Here is a 20,047-nt window from a genome sequence, read left to right as displayed (position 1 = left end):
TTAAAGTTCTGCTGATCCTTTCTAGCACCCATCTGTGTGTCTGCCTTTCAATATATGATATCCTCAACAGCCTTCTGTAACACCACATCTAAAAAGAAGCTATCCTTCTCCTATCAGAGACTTATTTAGGTTCAAAGTCTCACATCCATAAGTCGCTGTTGGAAAAACAGCTGCATTCAAAATCCTCAACTTTCGAACTTTCACAGGTTGTTCAAACCAACTTTCACAGGTCGTTATATTCTCAAAGAATCTGTTCATCATCCTTGTCAAAAAATAGGAATCATAAAATGTTTAATCTGATGAGCCAAAACTAACTGTTCAACTTCTCATTTATTCCTATGTAGATAGATCCATCCTTCCAGATTTTAGACACATTTCTGACTGTTGTTTTAGCCACTCCTAACCTTCTTCTGACATCTTCTGAACAGCAATTCTTCACATTAATAATGGATTCCAGGTACTCGAACTTGCTGAATTCTTCCTCAATTCTTTCTCCATTAAGGTACAGTTGTTCCTCAGGAGTTTCCCTATTTCCTTTGAAAACCATAATCTTTGTCTTGCTAGGATTGAGCTGAAGTCCTCTGTTTTTACTGATCTCATTAATTTTGTCAAGAATTTATCCTAGTTCTTCCTTGTCATTACAAAGGAGTACACTATCATCAGCATACCTCAGATACTAATCAATCTGATTTTTTAACGATACTTCTGACATAATGATTAGAAATATATACATGTTTACACAAGAATAATGTTTAATTTGCCAAATATTTCGGTCTGAATATTACAGACCATCTTCAGTGGCTACATAGGAATAGTTTTAAAAAACAAGGTGGAATACGAACAATTGATCATTCACACATAGAACGAGCCGCATGATGTTATATCGCTAAGTATTAGAAGAGTAAACATTTTTAAAGTCATAATTAAAGATATTAATTCAGAAATTCATATAATAATCTTAAATAACATTAGACTAACATAGGAAATTTACAAAAAAAAAAAAAATTAATGGCAAATTAAACATTATTCTTGTGTAAACGTGTACATATTTCTACTAATCAATCTATCACCTACTCTAATTCCTGTCTTGAGTTCATCCAATGCGACATGCATGATGTCCTCGGCATAAATACTAAACAAGTGAGGAGAAAGTAAACATCCGTGCCTAACTCGCTTTCCAACCTGAAAGCAATCAGTTAATTCAACACCTGTTCTTACCATGGCTTCTTGTTCCCTGTACAAGTTAGCTATCAACCTGATAGTGTGTTGAGGAAAACCCATTCTTTTCATTACTTTCCACAGTTTCCAATGCTAAACACAATCAAAAGCTTTCAAAGTCAAAAGTCAAATATTCTTTATATTTTTCTATTATCTGTCTAAGGTAAAGGAGCTAATCTCTGATACCTTTACCCTTCCGCAAGTATGACATATGAATATTTCACTCTATAAGCAGAGTGAAACTAATGTGATTGTGTTCAAAGTGTGGGGAGAGTATGCAGTATGATAGCAGAGAGTTAAACAATGAAAGGCAAGTAAACATACATGTGAATGTCAGTGAGGTTGATGCTGCAAGTTAAGTGATGGAATTGAGCAAAGATGCATGCAGTATTGAAGTGAATTGAAGAAAAAATCATAGAATCTAGGGAAATCATCCTCACCCCTGAACATGTAAATAATAACTTGAGCTACAACCTCCCAGATAGTCATTCAGCTGTAAACATGTACTGGCGTTCACGTGATGCTGCAAGCACGCACTCTCCTAACAATGCAACAAAAGAACAGCTTTAAATACAACTACAACGTTTTCATACTAATTATGTATAGAGACTCTCGATGTTGTTCATAGTTTTTTTAACCTTCAGTGTTTTTTCTTTTATAATGTCACCCGATGAAGGCTGTAATATGGCGAAACTAGTCGTGTTTTACTATTAAACCCCCTTTTACCTAACACTCAGTTTAAGTCATTCAACTCTTTTCACAATATATATATATATGTATATTTTAAAGATACCAAGTAATTTTATAACCTTGGTTTCAAAACTTTTTCCCAAGTAAGCAAACAGACAAGTAAGTCAAGTTTGCATCATTCAACTCTTTTCACAATGTATATGTATATGTGTGTGTGTGTGTGTGTGTGTTAAAGATACCAAGTAATTTTATAACCTTGGTTTTAATCCTTTTTCCCAAGTAAACAAACAGACAAGTAAGTCAAGTTTGAGTCATTCAACTCTTTTCACAATGTATATATATGTGTGTGTGTGTGTGTGTGTGTGTGTGTGTGTGTGTTAAAGATACCAAGTAATTTTATAACCTTGGTTTTAATCCTTTTTCCCAAGTAAGCAAACAGACAAGTAAGTCAAGAAAGACTTACTTGTCAGTTTTACTTACTTGTACCACCACCATAAGTCAAGAAAGACTTATGGTGGTGGTGCAACACCAAGGCAACTCGTGGTAAAGATGGATTAAGTTCTGATCACTTTCCTTAGTATTTCCCATAAATGTAAAACACATCTCCTAGGAGATGTATGATGTTATACATTGAAAGTTTATTTTTCACTTGGTTAGAGTATAATAAATTTAGTTTAATCCTTTATCCAACTGTGAGCAAACAAAGTTTGCGCCTGAAAGTATCTTCAGGACTGGGGTAAGGTGATACAACACCAGGTGATATACATTGAAAGTTTATTTTTCACTTGGTTAGAGTATAATAAATTTAGTTTAATCCTTCATCCAACTGTGAGCAAACAAAGTTTGCGCCTGAAAGTATCTTCAGGACTGGGGTAAGGTGATACAACACCAGGGCAACTCGTTGCAAAGGTGGAGCAAGCTACCAACACTCCTGTCTCAGTATCTCCTATAATGCAAAACACATCTCCTTGCGGATATGTCTAATGTTATGCATTGAGGGAAGGGCCACTACCCAGACTAGTTTCGACCTTTATTGAGGTCTCTTCAATAAACTTTCAACATCTTTCTCTAAATCCAGAGTAATTTATTAAAAATGGGTGGCACACCATTTGGCAACTCCGATAGGTGGAGATGACCTGCGAATGCTTCTGCCTGGTATCTCAGCTTGGGCCTGGCTCCCACTGAAGAGACCTCAATAAAGGTCGAAACTAGTCTGGGTAGTGGCCTTTCCCTTAATGCATAACATTAGACATATCCGCAAGGAGATGTGTTTTGCATTATAGGAGATACTGAGACAGGAGTGTTGGTAGCTTGCTCCACCTTTGCAACGAGTTGCCCTGGTGTTGTATCACCTTACCCCAGTCCTGAAGATACTTTCAGGAGCAAACTTTGTTTGCTCACACTTGGATAAAGGATTAAACTAAATTTATTATGATGTTATACATTATCGGTGAGGGTCACTACCCAGACAGGTTTCAACCTTTATTGAGGTCTCATCAGTGAGTAATCAGACCCTGAAATGCCAAGGCTTAAGTAATATAGAGCTTATCAATTTTACCTATGCAAGTTGCCACAAGGTACTTTGACCTTATTAAGAATCTCCGGATGAGAGAAAGATGTGAAAAGGTTTTTACTTACTTGGGAAAAAGGATTAAAACAAGGTTATAAAATTACTTGGTATCTTTAACATACGTTATACCCGAGGTAAAAAACTTTTCACATCTTTCTCTCATCCGGAGATTCTTAATAAGAACAAAGCACTTTGTGGCAACTTGCATAGGTAAAATTGATAAGCTCTGTATTACTTAAACCTTGGCATTTCAGGATCTGCCTACTCATTGAGGTCTCATCAATGAGTAAGTTCTGCCTACTCACTGATGAGACCTCAAGAAAGGTTGAAACTGGTCTGGGTAGTGACCCCCACCCATAATGTATAACATCATACATCTCCTAGGAGATGTGTTTTACATTAATGGGAAATACTAAGGAAAGTGATCAGAACTTAATCTATCTTTACCACGAGTTGCCTTGGTGTTGCACCACCACCATAAGTCTTGAACCATGTTCAGGCGCAAACTTGACTTATTTGTCTGTTTGCTTAATTGGGAAAAAGGATTAAAACCAGGGTTATAAAATTACTTGATATCTTTAACATATATTATACCCAACGTAAAAAACTTTTCACACACACACACACACACACACACACACACATATATATAGCCATTCTTTACAAGGGTAAAGAATCTATAGTTACTGTGGAGAACTGCCTTTAACACCATATGAGAGAAGTTGCAAGAATATTAAATCTAGTAATAGCATCTGAGAATCTTTCTATAGATGAAGTGACTGTTATGCTTGGTCAAGATGATAATGACTCAGAAGGTAACAAATCATGATAGAAGTTTAATTAAGATTGATTAAGAAAGAGTATATTATTATTATTAGAGATCTCCAAGGGGTCAGGGACTCATCACAGAAGGCTACACATCACTCACACCTTTTCTTGAACTTGTTCATGCTGCATGCATGACCCCAAAAGGTACATCATTTATCGCACACTGTTCTAAGAGAGAAAAAAATCTAGCTTTCACTCCTTTCTTGACTACATTCATTCTTAACTTCCAAAGATACTCTCTCCTCATCTCCCATAAAATGAAAATATTCCATCTACCAGTATATTATATGATCCTTTCAAAAGTTTTCATATCACCCCTCTTTCTGCCAGTGTCTATAGTCCATACATTCTCAATCTATCCTCATAATCTATATTCCACAATTCTGGCATTATCCTTAACGCAACTCTTTTGCACCTACTGTATTGTATCACCTCAAAAGCACCGTATCTGTACTATTGTTGCATTGTACACCTATATTCCTAAAAAAAATTGTTCTCATAAGTGTATATACTAAATACACTGAAAGATGCAACAAAAAAAATTGCCGGTTTTTCATTTTCAAAAAGATTGTCTAAGCTGAAAGTATAAAAATAACAGAATGGGACCAATTTTACTTTATAGTCACCTATGAAGAGTATCTCTCAAAAATTTCAAATATTTATTTGGTTCCTCACATGGCTTTTTTTGAGTTTCAAAGTCAATCGTTTGTAATTTTTTTGCAAATAAACAATTTTTTATCATAGAAAACATGCCTCAATTAAGGTGATTTTGGACATACTTATTTCCCTACACATATAAATGAAACACAAAAAGTCAGAGTTGTGGATTCAACCTGGGGCAAATGGGAGAAAATGAGCACTCAAAATACAAAGAAGAGCTGCCATCTTGAAAAAACTTGGATATGCAGAATATGAATAGGAACAAGAGATAGAGCTACAAGAAGCCAAAGAGATGGTTGGATGAGATTAAAAAGATGGCAGGAATTCAGTGGCATAGAAAGGCTCAAAATAGGAATGAATGGAGGATTTTTGGGGGGGGGGGGGGGGCTTTGTCCAGCATTGGACAGAAAATGATTGATGATGATGATGCAAAATAAAAATGGCCACCATAATTAAAAGGATGCAAGAAAAAAAAATCTAAAAAAAATAATTTAAAAAATTCTTCCATATAAAGAATAGAGTGACAAAATACAGGGAAACCTTGCACGAATTCGATATGCGCTTTAATCAGTTAGCACAATCGAGTGAAATTATACTATTTCCCACTGTAAGCTAGTGATTAATCAGTTAATGTGATTTTTTTATATTATGCGAAATTTTATGTTACGCAAAATGTTTTGTCGTCAATCTGCATCAAGCGGAAAATTTGGAAGTCATTAGAGACATGAAAGTGGCACCAGTAATACAATGATTGTGCAAGACCTGGGATACAGCGAGTCTACAGTTCGGAATATATTAAATAAGAGCAAAGAATACAAAGAACAAGGAAAAGTTGCTACTGCTTCTTTAAGCATGCAGATCAACCAAAATAGAAGCCATTTAATGATTGAGATGGAGCATCTTCTATCACTCTGGATTGAGGATTATAACAAAAAAAGAATATTCTTAGTACAGGGAATATTCAGGCAAACAGCTCTCAATATTTTTACCTCATTGAAAGATATCAAATTTCAAGAGGAATGTGAAAGCTGTACTGAGTTTAGGAAGGTTTGACTGTTTTAAAAATTGAGCTGAACTGCATAACGTAAGAATAACAGGGGAATCTGAAGCCAAGTTTCCTGAAGAATTGCAAAGCATAATTCAGGAGGATGATTATGATGATCATCAAATATTCAATGTCGACAAAATTGGCCTCTTCTGGAAGTGTATGCCAACAAAAACTTTCCTACCTAAAACTGAAGTATCTCAACCAGGATACAAAGTATTTACAGATCATCTTATGCTTTTATTAGGAGGCAATGCAGAAGGCAACTGTAAACTCAAGCCTATGTTTATCGTGTGCAAAATCCAAGGTCTAACATTATTGAAGAAATCAGCACAATTGGAAAAGAACATGGATTTAATGAACTGAATAATGAAGATGTGAGAAACTTGCTCAATTCCCATTCAGAACAGTTAAGCGAGAATGATCTCCTTCAGCTATAAGAACGGCGTGCATATGAAGAAGATGATAAAGAGTGCAAACAAGAAGAGAATGTTACGACTATGAAGCTAACTGCAAAAGAACTTGAGGTAGTTTTCAATCATATTGAGTATGCTAATGAAATTTTGTTTAATGCTGATCTTGATATGGAGCGAAGCTTCGAAGTCTGCCGAATTCTCGATAAAGCTATCGCAAATTGCATGACACGATGAAAAAGTCAAGTACGATTCAAACATCTTTACTTAATTTTTTTTGTAAAAAAGTAGCTCAATCAAATGTGTAGACATTAAATAAAAATTTAAGCAATTGATTTTTATTAACTGTGATGATTTTATCCTCTAATATAGTTTATACTGTAAATTTTTTTTCTCCAAATTTATGCTAACTGATGGATGAATTATAATGATTCCTATTGTTTAGTATATTCGCTTAATGCACATTAATTGATGGATTAATTAATTGAGTTAAGCGAGGTTTTCCTGTACTTGCTTCATCAAAATCAAAAATCACGCAACTTCAGTTCCCCCACCCCCAATGGTCTCACTTCGAATGACCCTGTACAGATTGAATAACAATGGATCAAAAAGATCAAGAAAGTGTCAGTTGTTTGCATGTGTTCTCAGAATGGGGTTTGCCTATTTGTAAGGAAAAATAATGCCATCTCCATCTAGTATCTTAAATGTGGGTAGAAAAATAATAATCAACCACTATTTTATATAATGCTTTACATAAATAAATCATAAGATCTTACTTCTTTATAACAAATAGCATGTTTTCACTTTATATAAGCCTAATAACAAAAATTAGTAAAGGAATGACACTTATGTAAGGAAAAATTATTATTTATTTCTTGCAGAATTTTTGGTTAGGTTTCCTAGCCTCATCAATGCATACAGATGAAAACATTGGTTGGTTTGTTCATTGGTGGATTTATGATTTATTGGTGCAAGGACAACAAAGATCATAATGCACCACATCAAAAGTAAAGAAATAAACAAATTAGAAGAACACGTAAAATGCAAAAATACAAACATGAGTAACAATATATGCTATCATTTGCAGGAGGAAAGCTCCACTTACAACTATTACAATTCAAAGAATAAATAATTATTAATTAATGAAACACAAGATTAAGGTGTGTTATTACTTACAATAATGTTCCAGAATTCACAAGTCAGATAACTTTGGTTTAACCAGCCATGCCTTATCCACTATGGATTGAATTTACTGGCATAAAACTAAAGTCTTACACAGAAGTTATTTTTTGCTTGAAGGATTATACAAAAAAAGTTGTGAAGGCTATATCCACAGACTGAGCCTCAACAAGACTATCTTACACCTTAATAATTTTGGGAGATCATCCTATGTAACGCTCATTTCTGTGTTTTATGAATTAATAATTATTATTTGAATTCTAACAGTTGTAGATGTAGCTATCCTCCTGCAATTAGCAATAAATAAGTTTTCCTTATGTAAATGTCATTCCATTACTAATTTTTATTATTATGTCATCTGTTTGCTCTCTATATTTAGTTCAATTTGTATGCAAGCCTTTTTTTTCTTTTTATATACAAAAATACTAAGTTTTCATTAACATATAAATTAGTAGATTAGAGAATTCCAGATAATCTGACAAAAGAATTTGCCACTCCTAGAAATAAAACTTAAGGGCTGTTAGTAGCTTCTTCCTGTTAAAAATAAATAATAAAAGTGTTTAGTTGTTACCACACAAACCACACTCACAATACAAAAAAAGCAAACCTTGTAAAATAGTTAGTTTTTTTGTTTTTTTGACCTGTATACAAACATTTTGTTTCTTTCATTCCATAAAAACTTATAGACAATGCCAACTGCAGTATTAGACAGCACTATGCTGAGGAGAAAAGAAAGAGACAGCAGGTTAGTGAGAATCTCCAGCAAGAACCTTCTAGGCAAGCTATAAAAAATATTTAAAAAAATTAATATAACCACAGTCTCACAGGCAGTCCTTGCAGTCCAGGTTCTCCATTTAAACCAGTATATCCTTTATTGCCAGGAAGTCCAGGAGCACCCATAAAGCCTCTGTCTCCCTTCTCTCCCTATAAAAGAAGTATCGTTACACAATTATTAAGAGAATAAGGAAATGATCGTAACCAATCATAAATTGTGTTTCATAACTCCAGTCTTGTGTATTGACATCATTCATTATCACAACTGCCTTGTGAACATAATTCTGTTTTTCCAAAATTTTGCATTAAACTGGTCCTTCTAAACAAAACCCAAATTAAAATGGCTTGATAAATTTTAATAAAGATCTTAAATACTTATATTACATTAACTCCCAACCAGTGAGAGAGAGAGAGAGAGATTATTATTATTATTATTATTTTGAATCATTTTGGCAATAAAAACAATCAGATGACTTGTTGTCATGAGTCTAGTAGTTAGTAATCATGATATTACTGGATTATTAAGATATTCAACATAATATAGTCTGAAAGGTTACAGTAGAAAGTGAAGCAGATTGGGATGGAAAATAAACCATTGGCATGGATAAGTGGTGACTTATCAACAGTCACCAAAAACTGTATGATGGAATTATTATATAATCCAGTGGTCGCCAGTGGTCGATATAACATTGTTAGGGGTCGATTCGGGCTCAGGGGTCGATAGAAAAATATAAGACATCATTGTACGGGTAATATTTAATTCAATTAACTTGGATTACCTCCATCCTGAATGACAATGCAATTAAGAGTGAATCGTGGGAACAGTGACGTGACTAGGACCTGTAAGATGGAGCAAGGTCATGAAAATAGTTACGGAGGGCAATCAAGTAGGCCAAAATGAAGTATTTACCAATAAACGGATGTCTGTAGTTCCAGCGCAGTGGGAGCGAGATTGCAACATGTGCGCGTTTGCATATTTACTTATACGTACACGTATTCGATCCCAGTCTCATTTTTGTGCATCGACATACAAGTGAGCGTTAATGTTCTAAAATTCATCAACATACATATTATAATTCAATCGTTTTATTCATTCACGAACTAAACTTCTCTATGTTGAAGAGTTGAGCAGGGCTGGTAGTAATACCAGTGATATTAATACCAGTAGTTTATTAATACCAGTATATTAATATCACTAGCAATACCAGTGATATTACTAGTGATAGTAATAATAGTAGTAATAGTAATATAATAATATATACTATATTATACATACAATAAACACTGTAACTATAAAATAAACAATCTAAAAACTCACATAAGCATCTTTTTTGCTTGTCCTATTATAATTACGTAATAGTAAAATAGAGGGAGTCAATAAAAAGTCAAGAAACTCTTGAAGGGTCGATGGTCAAAGAAGTTTGGCGACCCCTGATATAGTCTATTGTTTAGTATATGGTCAAAGAGATTCAGCAGAGTACCACAGAGTTCTGACCTGCAACCATTACTGCTTGATATGTTTATTAGATATTGGGATATGCCGGAAAGGAGATATTCAATTGCTTGCTGATGATGTTTAGTTAGGCAGGGGTGATAGTCTGTTAGCTAGACTGTTACCATGAACAAATGATAATTGATGCCTGTTCAATGTTCTTAAATGTAGTATTAGATTTGGGTGTTAATGAAATCCTGAGAACATACTGCACTGATGGGATTTTGCCCAAGAAATAATTAATTTATCTAAAAATCTTGGAGGTTTTTTATTTTTTTTTTTTATGTAACTCCCACCCAAGAAAGGTTGTGCATTAGTACTATGGGTGAGCTAAGGATTTCTTTTTCTATTTTTATTAACTTCTTGTAAATTTTCTATATTTTCATTCATTTTTTTTACCTGCTCCCAAAACCCTACTCTAGAGACACCAAAATATGGAACTTTTTCAAGCCACTTTAGGCAGCAAGATAGGGTAATGAAATTTATCTCCCACCTGAAGACAATCATGAATATCCATGCCCATGGCAAGATTTGAACCTGCAACCTGTTCATTAGAGAGTGGATACACTAAACATTTGGCCAACCAGGCCAGCAGAGTGACAGTTGAAGAGAATGAAAATACAAGAGCCACATTGCCAAGGTATTCCTTATTCATATGCAGTGTAAGATAAGGAAGAATAAAGTAAGTTGAATCAGTGTTAGGATAAGAAAGCTTTGGCATCCTTTAGAACACTAAAGGCAATGTTACAATGCCTCTGTGCAAATCTAGTCTCAAGGATTGGACACATTAAGGGAATGTGGTAAAAGGATTTTATGAAATGGATATTGACTAAAATCTTTCAGTTTTTTATAGGTTGTAATAAAATGGAAAGAAGGGGGAGGGAAACAAGGTGTTATTCCTTCTTCTTCTTCGGCACTACAGCCCCCATGTAGAGCCTTGGCCTCCCATTTTTGGGTTTCATAACTTACTACGAGGTGGGGTCGTTACCCCCAAGCTCAACCATGTGTAATTGTCTGTGAAGCTTTGTGTTCTTAAAAACACTTTGCCTGTTTTGCAGGAGGAAAAACTCCAGATAAACTGGGGAGAAAAACCCTGCAGTCCACGCCCAAGACCAACTAACTTGGCTATGTCTGAGAAAGATCCTTAGCTCCTCACATTAGCAATGAGAACCGAAAGCAGGACACTCTTTTCCCAGGCATATGGTTGCAGAGCGCGTAACCACTCGGCTAACAGCACGAACAGGTGTTATTCCTAGAAACAATAAAAATGGGGTGAGCAAAGAACATCAGCAATTTTCATCAATTATTCTCTTAGCAAATGGAACAGGAAGTGAATGTGTTAAGTGATTACCTGTGAATGAATTTAAGAAGTATAATGCAATAGGTAAATGAGCAGAAAGGACAAAGGATTTCACTCTCTCTCTCTCTCTCTCTCTCTCCATTATATGGAGAGAGAGAGCTGGCCTGGTTGGCCAAGTGGTCAGTGTATCTGCTCTCTAGCCAAAAGGCTGCAGAGGTTCAAATCACACTGTGGGCATCATTGAAAATACTAGTGGTGGTGTAGATGATGATGGTTCATTGCAGTTTGTTGTAATGGGCGGACTGAGCGGTGGAGATGGAGAGAGTTGCAGAGCAGTGCCCTCCCTCAACGAGTCCTTGGACTCCCTGGAGGTGTCATTTAATAACAGAAATAGAAAATAATAGAAATATTATATAATAATAACTGAAAGGACAAAGGCAACAAATTGTGAAGGAATAGAAAAAAACTTATTGTTTTAAAAAATGATAACACCAGAGGCACATAAGCAATGACTGAAAAGGAAAATAAAAGAGAAAAATTTATAAGGAAGTAATCATCAGATGACACATAGAATTGCATATAAAAAAAGAATATTCTAAAAAATTCTTAAATCAAATCAACAATAAACAATACATATATAATACTTTAGAATTGATTAAGAAACTATTTTACCTTTGGTCCTGGGAGACCATCTTTTCCCATAGGTCCCTAAAATAATGGAAAAGGGAAAAAAATTAACAATGCTTTTTTAATTTTGTTTGTTTTCAACAGAATTTAGAAAAATTTGAGAAATCATGCAGAACAGTATATGAGGTTATAAATATAGCACATCGATATCTAAGTCATCATCAGCCTATCTATTCAAGACAGGCACCATCATAAGAGATATCTTATGGAAAAGAAGTATCACATTGGCATAACTGATGTTAATGAAATAAAGAAGACAAAAACAGGTGACATTCTTCTGAATAACAAATAAGATGCATTTATATTCAGACAATAATAAACATCAAGAAAGGAAGGAGTATAGTCTGCCCACAGTTGCGAGAACCCATCCATTACCCTATTATCGGAATGGATTTGCCTTCTTCTGCCAAGCACAGAAGTGTTGAGGGATCTATCATCTGTGGCCAGACAGTAGCTATAACTACAGTATTAAACACTGAACATGAGGATAATCTTGAATGATAAGCAATATCAATGTGGGCAAACATCAACATGACAGACAATGAGATTTATTTGTGCCTAATGGTACCACAGAAAGTTTCACTAGAGGAGTTTTTTGAGTCATCAAAGAGGGTAGCTGACATAAAGGAAAAGTAGGTCTTTGTTGAAGATCAACAAAGTAGGAAATGAATACCAGAAAAGAGAAATATAGAAATATTTTGTGTTGAGAGAAATATTAAGTTGGAGAAAAGAACAAATAATAATAATGGTAAGTACCTACTGGATTTCTGTTGAGGACACATACTAGTAATTACTGACACCACCTTCCAACATAAAGATATGCCCAAATTCTTATGGAGACAAAAGAAATAAGAAAAGTCATTGCTATGTTGACAGCAATATTTCACAGATTCAGGACACAAGAGAGAGTACAGGGGATTGGAAAACCACTTACTATAAACTAAAATATACAAACATTATTTAAAAAAAAAAAAAAGTTTGAAAAAAAGAACCAATCTTTGGAGACTCAGTGAATCAGTGGCAGACTTCAAAGAAAATGTTAATTACTTCAGCCAGAGAGACATGTGGTGAAGTTGTTAAATGGATAGAAGAATCAAAACTCCATGATGGGCTCAAGAAGTTAAGAAGCAGTTGTAGAAAAGAAGAAGGCATATCTAAGTAAGGCATATGATAAGTAAGTTATCATGTACTCTGAAAGAACAGAGAAAAAAAAAGTAAGAAAGCAAAGCAAAATTTAATTTGTGGATTTGAATTGTTGATTATTTTATAGAAATTAGATGTTCTTGCAATTTGGAAGCACACACAGAGCCAGACACCATTCATTGCTTTAAAAAATCAACAGTTTACACCTACAAATTAATTTACACTAGAAAAGGAATCAGGAATTGTCAAGAGGAATTTCCTTTCTGGACATACATATCAAATGGAACCTGATTGATCACTTTATACTTCGGTCTACCAAAAATCAATTTTTACAAGACATTATATGCATTAAGTTCATTCAAAATGCTAATGAATTATTGTTGCAAGTGCTTCAATTTTGGCTGTTTATATTCATTATATAAGATACTTTTTTTAAAGCGAATAATGAACAATACTTAGGAAAACATATGTTTTGGCATAATTGTAACAAATAATCTTAATGTGCTGCAGAAGGGAAAAATTTTAGTTTTTTAATTTGCCATTCTAAAAGACAGAATCATCCTGCTTTGATCCTGGCTAAATCTTCGTTAACAGAGTAATAATCCAATTTGGAAGGAAGTTGTTGATAGGATAGTACTCATCAAAAATATTAATTATGATGAAGCATAATGTGCAGTATATCTGTTGAGAGTAATGCTGTTGATGATGATATTCAAAATAATTTTTGTGCCCTTAACAATTTCAACTCTGTGAAATGAAATCCTTACTTACCACTGGTCCAGCAGGTCCTGGGGGTCCGGTTTCTCCTGGAGGACCCTTCATCGATTAAGATATAGAAAAAAAATAAAAAATAAAAATAAAAATTATATATGTCTTAAGATGTTTAACAGAAATATACATAATATGAATATAAAATATCTGCTTATTTAAGATAGAGAAGAAATACAAAATGCAACTTTAAAGGTTATGATTTCAAAACTAGTGGTGGTGGGTGGTAGATGGCGTTGGAGTAAATGATGGTAGTTGTGGTTCATTGTAATTGATGAATTTAGTGGTTGAGACAGAGAGCTGTAGAGTAGGTGCCCTCCCTCGATGAGTCTTTGGACTCCCTGGAGGGATCACATAATAATAATAACAATAATAATAAATTATTATAGGCAGGATCATCCATATCCAAGATCTGGTAAGGATGGACTATGCCATCTGAAGAAAAAAAATGGAAATAAAATGCTCACATATATAAAAAAAAAATTTTTTTTGGGCTTCATTAAAAATTTTATTAAAAATGTTAGAATTAACTACAGTAACTATACTTACAACTATTGTAATACAAAGAATACTTACTATCAATGAGTTGTTTAGAAATGAATATTCACATTTTTTTTTAATACTGAGGTTACAAAGGTATCACTACTTAGTTTTGTCAGTTTATTAATAATAAACTCTTGTTATTAATAATAAAAAAAAAAGCAAAGAAAATCATGAAAATCCTACTTTTACTGTTAGATGAGTTAAATTCATGGGAGGAAAAAGCTTGTTTGCAAACATATGTTGATATAGTAATCAGAAATCAAAACAGAAGTAATACACATTTCAGCTGTAGAAGATGTGTAAACATGCAATTCATAACCTTTAGTGTGACCGCACAATATAGATGTTTTTTTTGTAAACTAATCTCTTAATATATTCTCATAGGCTAAAATAAAACTGTTGGGCCACATCTGACCAGGCACCATTATTTTAATCATTGGCACACAAACTATGCTCCAATTTGACACATTTGAAACTTTCCACTTTCAAAGAAATTGAAAATCTACTAAATAGTTCCTAAAAATGTAATTTTAAATTACTTTGTTTTAAATCATATCTAAATCAGCATCATCTAACTGCTGAACTGCAGGTGGCATGCCATCCTAGGATTGGCCTAGGGATGTCTTTCATGACCTGTCAATAAGCCCAAGTTCTTATTCATAATTTTAAATAATAAAGTACATATTACGGGGTGCTTAAGGGTCAAAGCTGTATAACTGAGAGGAGACCTCCACATAGCCTTTAAAGGAATGCGGAGAACCGCATTCTGAGCTTCTGACTTCAGAAGCCCTGAACCAGGGCTTCTGACCTAATGTCCAATCATGACCTTCTCGTGGTGCACCCTGTTGGGTATCTACTTGGATAATGAACGAACGAGGATGGACTGGCAATTTGGGATTTAACCGACCAAATTGTATTCTTATTGGTTAAACCAAAATAAAAAAATGATGGTACAACATAACAAAATTTCATGCCAGCTGGGGCGTCGCCCGGTTAAACAAGGCCCCCGTTGTTTTCGCCAGGGAACCAGGGCGAACAGCGAAAAGTTAGCAACTGGAACAAATCTGAAAACAAACCCCAACTCAACATCACCAGAGTTAAAGATCGGTACTATCAACGTAAGAAGCCTGAATGGCAAAGAAATGGAGCTAGCTGAGGAATTAGATAAGTACCAGATCGACATAATAGGGGTGACTGAAACAAAAAAGACCAAAACTGGTGAGATCTTTCTGAGCAATAAATACAAAATGTTATATTCAGGCAATGACAATCAAAGAAAAGAAGGAGTAGCCATAGTATTCAACACAAAATACGAGGCTAATCTTCTTGAATGGCAGTCAGTCTCAAGTAGAGTAATGTGGGCAAATATGAGAACGGGGAACTGGACAATGAGACTTATTTGTGCCTATGGTCCCACAGAAGGTTCTACTAAGGTAGAAGTGGAGGAATTTTTTGAGGCTTTAGAAAAAGCAACTGACACAATGAAAAATGAAAAGTTGGTCCTTGTTGGGGATCTAAATAGCAGAGTAGGAAATGATTGTGAGACATACAAAAATATTTTGGGAAAATTTGGAGAAAAGAGCAAAGCTAATAATAATGGCAAATATCTGTTGGATTTCTGCTCAGGACATGGACTGGTTATTACTAACACCATGTTCCAACATAAAAATGTGCACAAATTCACATGGAGAGAAGAGGCTAGGAATAAGAAAAGTCTCATTGACTATGTTATTGTTGATAGTGATGTTTTCTCCCTGGTGCAAGACACCACAGTGTACAGGAGATTTGAAATTGGAAGTGATCACTATTTAGTCTTGAGCAGGATAAAATTGAATTTCATATTGAAAAGAATAACACGTAAGAAAGTTTTAAAGCGAATAAAAGTTGAGCAGCTCTCAGATGTGAACTGTAGACTAAAATACAGAAAGATTATTGAAAAGAAAATTATTATTATTATTATTATTATTCCTGATACCTCCAAGGAGTCCGAAGACTCATAGCGGGAGGACATCTTCAACTGTCTCTACACCTTACCTCTACTACGAATCAACGCCATCTACCACCCACCTCCAACACCACCACAACTAGTAATTTTTTTTGTCTGTAAATTGCGTGTGTTCTGAAGGGCCGATTTGTATGTATGCAGGATGAAAAACCCGAGTTTCCGGGAGAAAAAACCCTGCTACCTCCGTATGAGAACAGGAATCAAACCTTGGAGATTCAGTGGCAAACTCTGAAGAAAACATTGATTGATTCTGCCAGAGAGGCATGTGGTGAGGTTGTGTGCAAGGATAAAAAAATCAGAACTCCCTGGTGGACACAGGAAGTTAAAGAGGCAGTGAAGGAAAAGAAGAAAGCATATCAAAAGTTCCTGGCAAACAAGTCAGCTTGTGCTCTTAGAGAATACAGACACAAATGTAAGAAAGCTAAACACTGTGTAAAACTGGCTAAACAAAAGTCATGGGAGGACTTTGGCAAGAATATAGAAAATAAATATCAAGAAGGTGGCAAAATGTTCTGGAGGTTGTTGAAGATGCTTAGGAATGGAGGAAAGAGTGCTGTAAAAGGCGTTAGAGATGATAAAGGTGACATGAAAACAGGAGAAAAAGATATCCTTGAAGTATGGAGTAATTACTTTGAAAAACTGCTAAATGAAACAAGCAGTGATGACAGCATAGTGGTAAAAAACACACCTGGCATGCAGTCAGGAATACATATCCATACTTGAAGTAGAAAAAGCCATCAAAGGCTTGAAATGTGGAAAGGCAGCAGGAGTAGATGATATTCGACCAGAAATGCTGAAGTATGGTAGTATAAAAGTCTTACAGTGGCTGCACTGCATAGTTCAGAAAGCCTGGACAGAGGGACGAATTCCCGATGATTGGAGTAGAGCTCTCATAGCACCCATATATAAAAAGGGAAATAAAACTGAATGTGAGAATTACAGAGGTATTTCCCTACTGAGTGTTCCTGGCAAGATCTATGCAAGTATACTTGAGAAACGGTTGAGAAGAATTGTGGAAGAAAAGCTTGGTGAAGAACAAGCTGGATTCAGGCCAAATAGAGGCTGTCAGGATCAGATCTTCACTTTACGACAAATAGTCGAGAAAGCATGGGAATATAACAAAGATCTGTATTTAAGTTTTGTCGATTTGGAAAAGGCATATGACAAGGTGCCAAGAGAGAAGCTATTCAATACGCTGCAGTTATATGGTGTCGATGGGGCATTATATCAAGCGATACTTAGTCTTTATTTGAGTTGTAAGTCAGCAGTTAGAATTGAAGGAAGTACAGGAAGATGGTTTAATGTTAAATCTGGTGTGAGACAAGGATGTACATTATCCCCTCTGTTATTCATTATCTATATGGATCACATTATGAAGGAATGTGGTATTAAACCTGATATCAAAATTGGAAATGTTAATGTCAGCTCTTTGCTTTATGCGGATGATGTTATACTTCTAAATAAATCCGCTACAAGTCTGCAAGATTCTCTGACTAAATTGAATAGCTGTTGTAATAGATATGGTATGAAGGTCAGCAATAAAAAGACAAAGACAATGAAAATAGGCAGAATCACTGAAAATGTCAACTGTGTTGTGAATGGAGAACCTGTGGAACAAGTACAACATTTCAGCTACTTAGGCACGATTTTTACTGAAGATGGTAAATTAAATATAGAAATAGACAACAGAATCAGCAAAGCTGGTATGGTGGGAAGTCAATTGAATAAATTCATATGGAATAAGAGAGAAATTAGTCAGAACACTAAATTAGCTGTATACAAGACAGTGTTCAAACCAGTTTTAACTTATGGATCTGAGAGCTGGGTCAGAAGTAAAACACTTGACCAAAGACTAGAGACCGCAGATATGAGAGTCCTGAGAAAGATTAGTGGCATGAACAGATGGCATCAATGGCAATATCATATTAAAAACGAGGATATTAGGAAAGAACTTGACATTGTCAGCATCCAGGAATGCGTTAGCAGAGCTAATCTCAGGTGGTATGGTCACTTAAATAGAATGGGAGAGGAAAGATTAGCAAAACAAGTGTTCTCTGCCAAGTTGGCAGGAAAATGACCCAGAGGAAGACCAAGATATAGGTGGATTGATACTGTACAAAGTGCCTTAGACGATAGAAATATAAGATCTGATAATGTTGGAGTCTTGACAAGTAACAGACTGATTTAGAGGAAAATTGTAGATAGGAAGTTAGTAATGATGTAATTTTTTCATGTAGTACTGTCATATCCTGTACACCCCTTGAGGGTACATGGCAGGAATTTGATGATGATGATAATGATGATAATGATGAAGTACATATTACAGTCCTATCTCAGATTTCTTTGTATTTCAAAAATATGAAAAGTCCTTGGCAATGTCCATATTTAATCATCAGGAGGATCAGTGTGTCAGTATCATTCATGTTTGCATTCAGCACTGGAGCTTAATAAGTAGACAGACAATAATGAATAACCAGTGAAGTTGTTATCTGGATGGTCTGTTCTACGAGTCCTTAGTGATGTTATTTATATTTGTGCAATAAAAAGCTAAACATATTTCTATTAATTCATACTTACAAAAATTGTACAAAGGCCAAAACTCAGAAAATTGGTTATAATGCTTTTTTATAATGCCAAGAGTATAAAAAAGAAAGAGAATAATTTGTTTCATATTTACAGTAAGTTCATTTGTCCAAGCGCAACTACAGGTACAGGAATGAAATAGTTTAGAGGGTATAAAAGTATATAGGATACTAGTAGAATGTTGTTGTAATTCTGGAAATGTGAAAGGTGATGACAAAGAAATGCACAGGCAAATTGTTTTAAGGAATAAGAGGAGATGGATGATTGCCAGTGGATTATTTTAATAATGAAATGTGGACTAGAATAAAGAGATAGTGTCCATTACTGTTCAATCTTTATGTCAATGAATATTGTCAGAGGACTACAAGGAGGTGCTCAGTTGTTTACAGATGATGTGATGCTTTGTTTGGTTATTAATAATAGTGCTAATGTTCTGGTTCTTCAAGACGATTTGAATAAACTGTAAAGTTGGACAAATGAATGAGGGTTTGAAAAAACTGGAATGGTGAGAAAATGAATGGGGATATCAGTTTAATGCAACTAAATTTACAATTTTAAAATTTGGGATCCACAGATGAGATGCTTCATACTCATTTGGTGAAGTTAAACTGGAAAAAGTGGATGAAGCAAGGGATCTTGGGGTGAGAGAACTGGTACAATATTGAAAACACTGACCATGAGGGATAGTTTGGTGGTCCCATTGTATAATGCTTTGATCAGACTGCATCTGAATTTCTATGCTCAGATCTGGTCACCAGGATTTGAAGGGGATGAAATAACCTTGGTAAGGGTGCCAAGACAGATCACAAAAATGACATCAGGACTGTACAATAGTGATTAAGAGGATAGACTAAAGGCATGCAGATACTGAATAGATTGGTGAATGAAAGACAAAATAGAAGACAAGGGGGATATGATTGAAACAGTTAAGCTGTTGAAGGGTTATTATCATATTAACATGGAGGAGATTTTTCACATGGTAAAATAAGGGAAAAGAAAAAGGGCAATAGGCCATTCCTGGAAGTTACAAAAGAGAGTAGTGAATAAAAGGGTAAGTGAGTTTTTGCATGGAGAGTGGTAGGAGCATGGAATACATTGACTGAGAGGGTGGTGTTAAAGTACAAATGATGGATGAATGACAGACTTTGT

General features: G+C 34.9%; 1 protein-coding gene across 10 annotated transcripts in view; it reads right to left on the bottom strand.

The window, feature by feature from the left end:
* The window catches only part of LOC150099238 (uncharacterized), an 825,097-nt gene that overhangs the window by 504,804 nt on the left and 300,246 nt on the right, over positions 1-20,047 (bottom strand). For 9 of the 10 annotated variants that reach the window (XM_090403353.1, XM_090403348.1, XM_090403355.1 and 6 more), the window contains 3 exons: positions 13,771-13,815; positions 11,842-11,877; positions 8,429-8,527 (listed from right to left, as the gene is read on the bottom strand). In XM_090403353.1, coding sequence (XP_090259479.1) covers positions 8,429-8,527; positions 11,842-11,877; positions 13,771-13,815 — 180 coding nt within the window. The remainder of the gene's footprint in view (positions 1-8,428; positions 8,528-11,841; positions 11,878-13,770; positions 13,816-20,047) is intronic. The other variant, XM_090403356.1, reaches the window with a different exon arrangement.

Source organism: Typopeltis vanoorti, chromosome 14 (assembly GCF_054136105.1).
Source record: "Typopeltis vanoorti isolate ZY-2024b chromosome 14, IOZ_Tvanoo_1.0, whole genome shotgun sequence".
NCBI lineage: Eukaryota > Metazoa > Arthropoda > Arachnida > Uropygi > Thelyphonidae > Typopeltis > Typopeltis vanoorti.
Note: the sequence above shows the minus strand (reverse complement) of the source record. Positions and strands in the feature narration are given on the sequence as shown.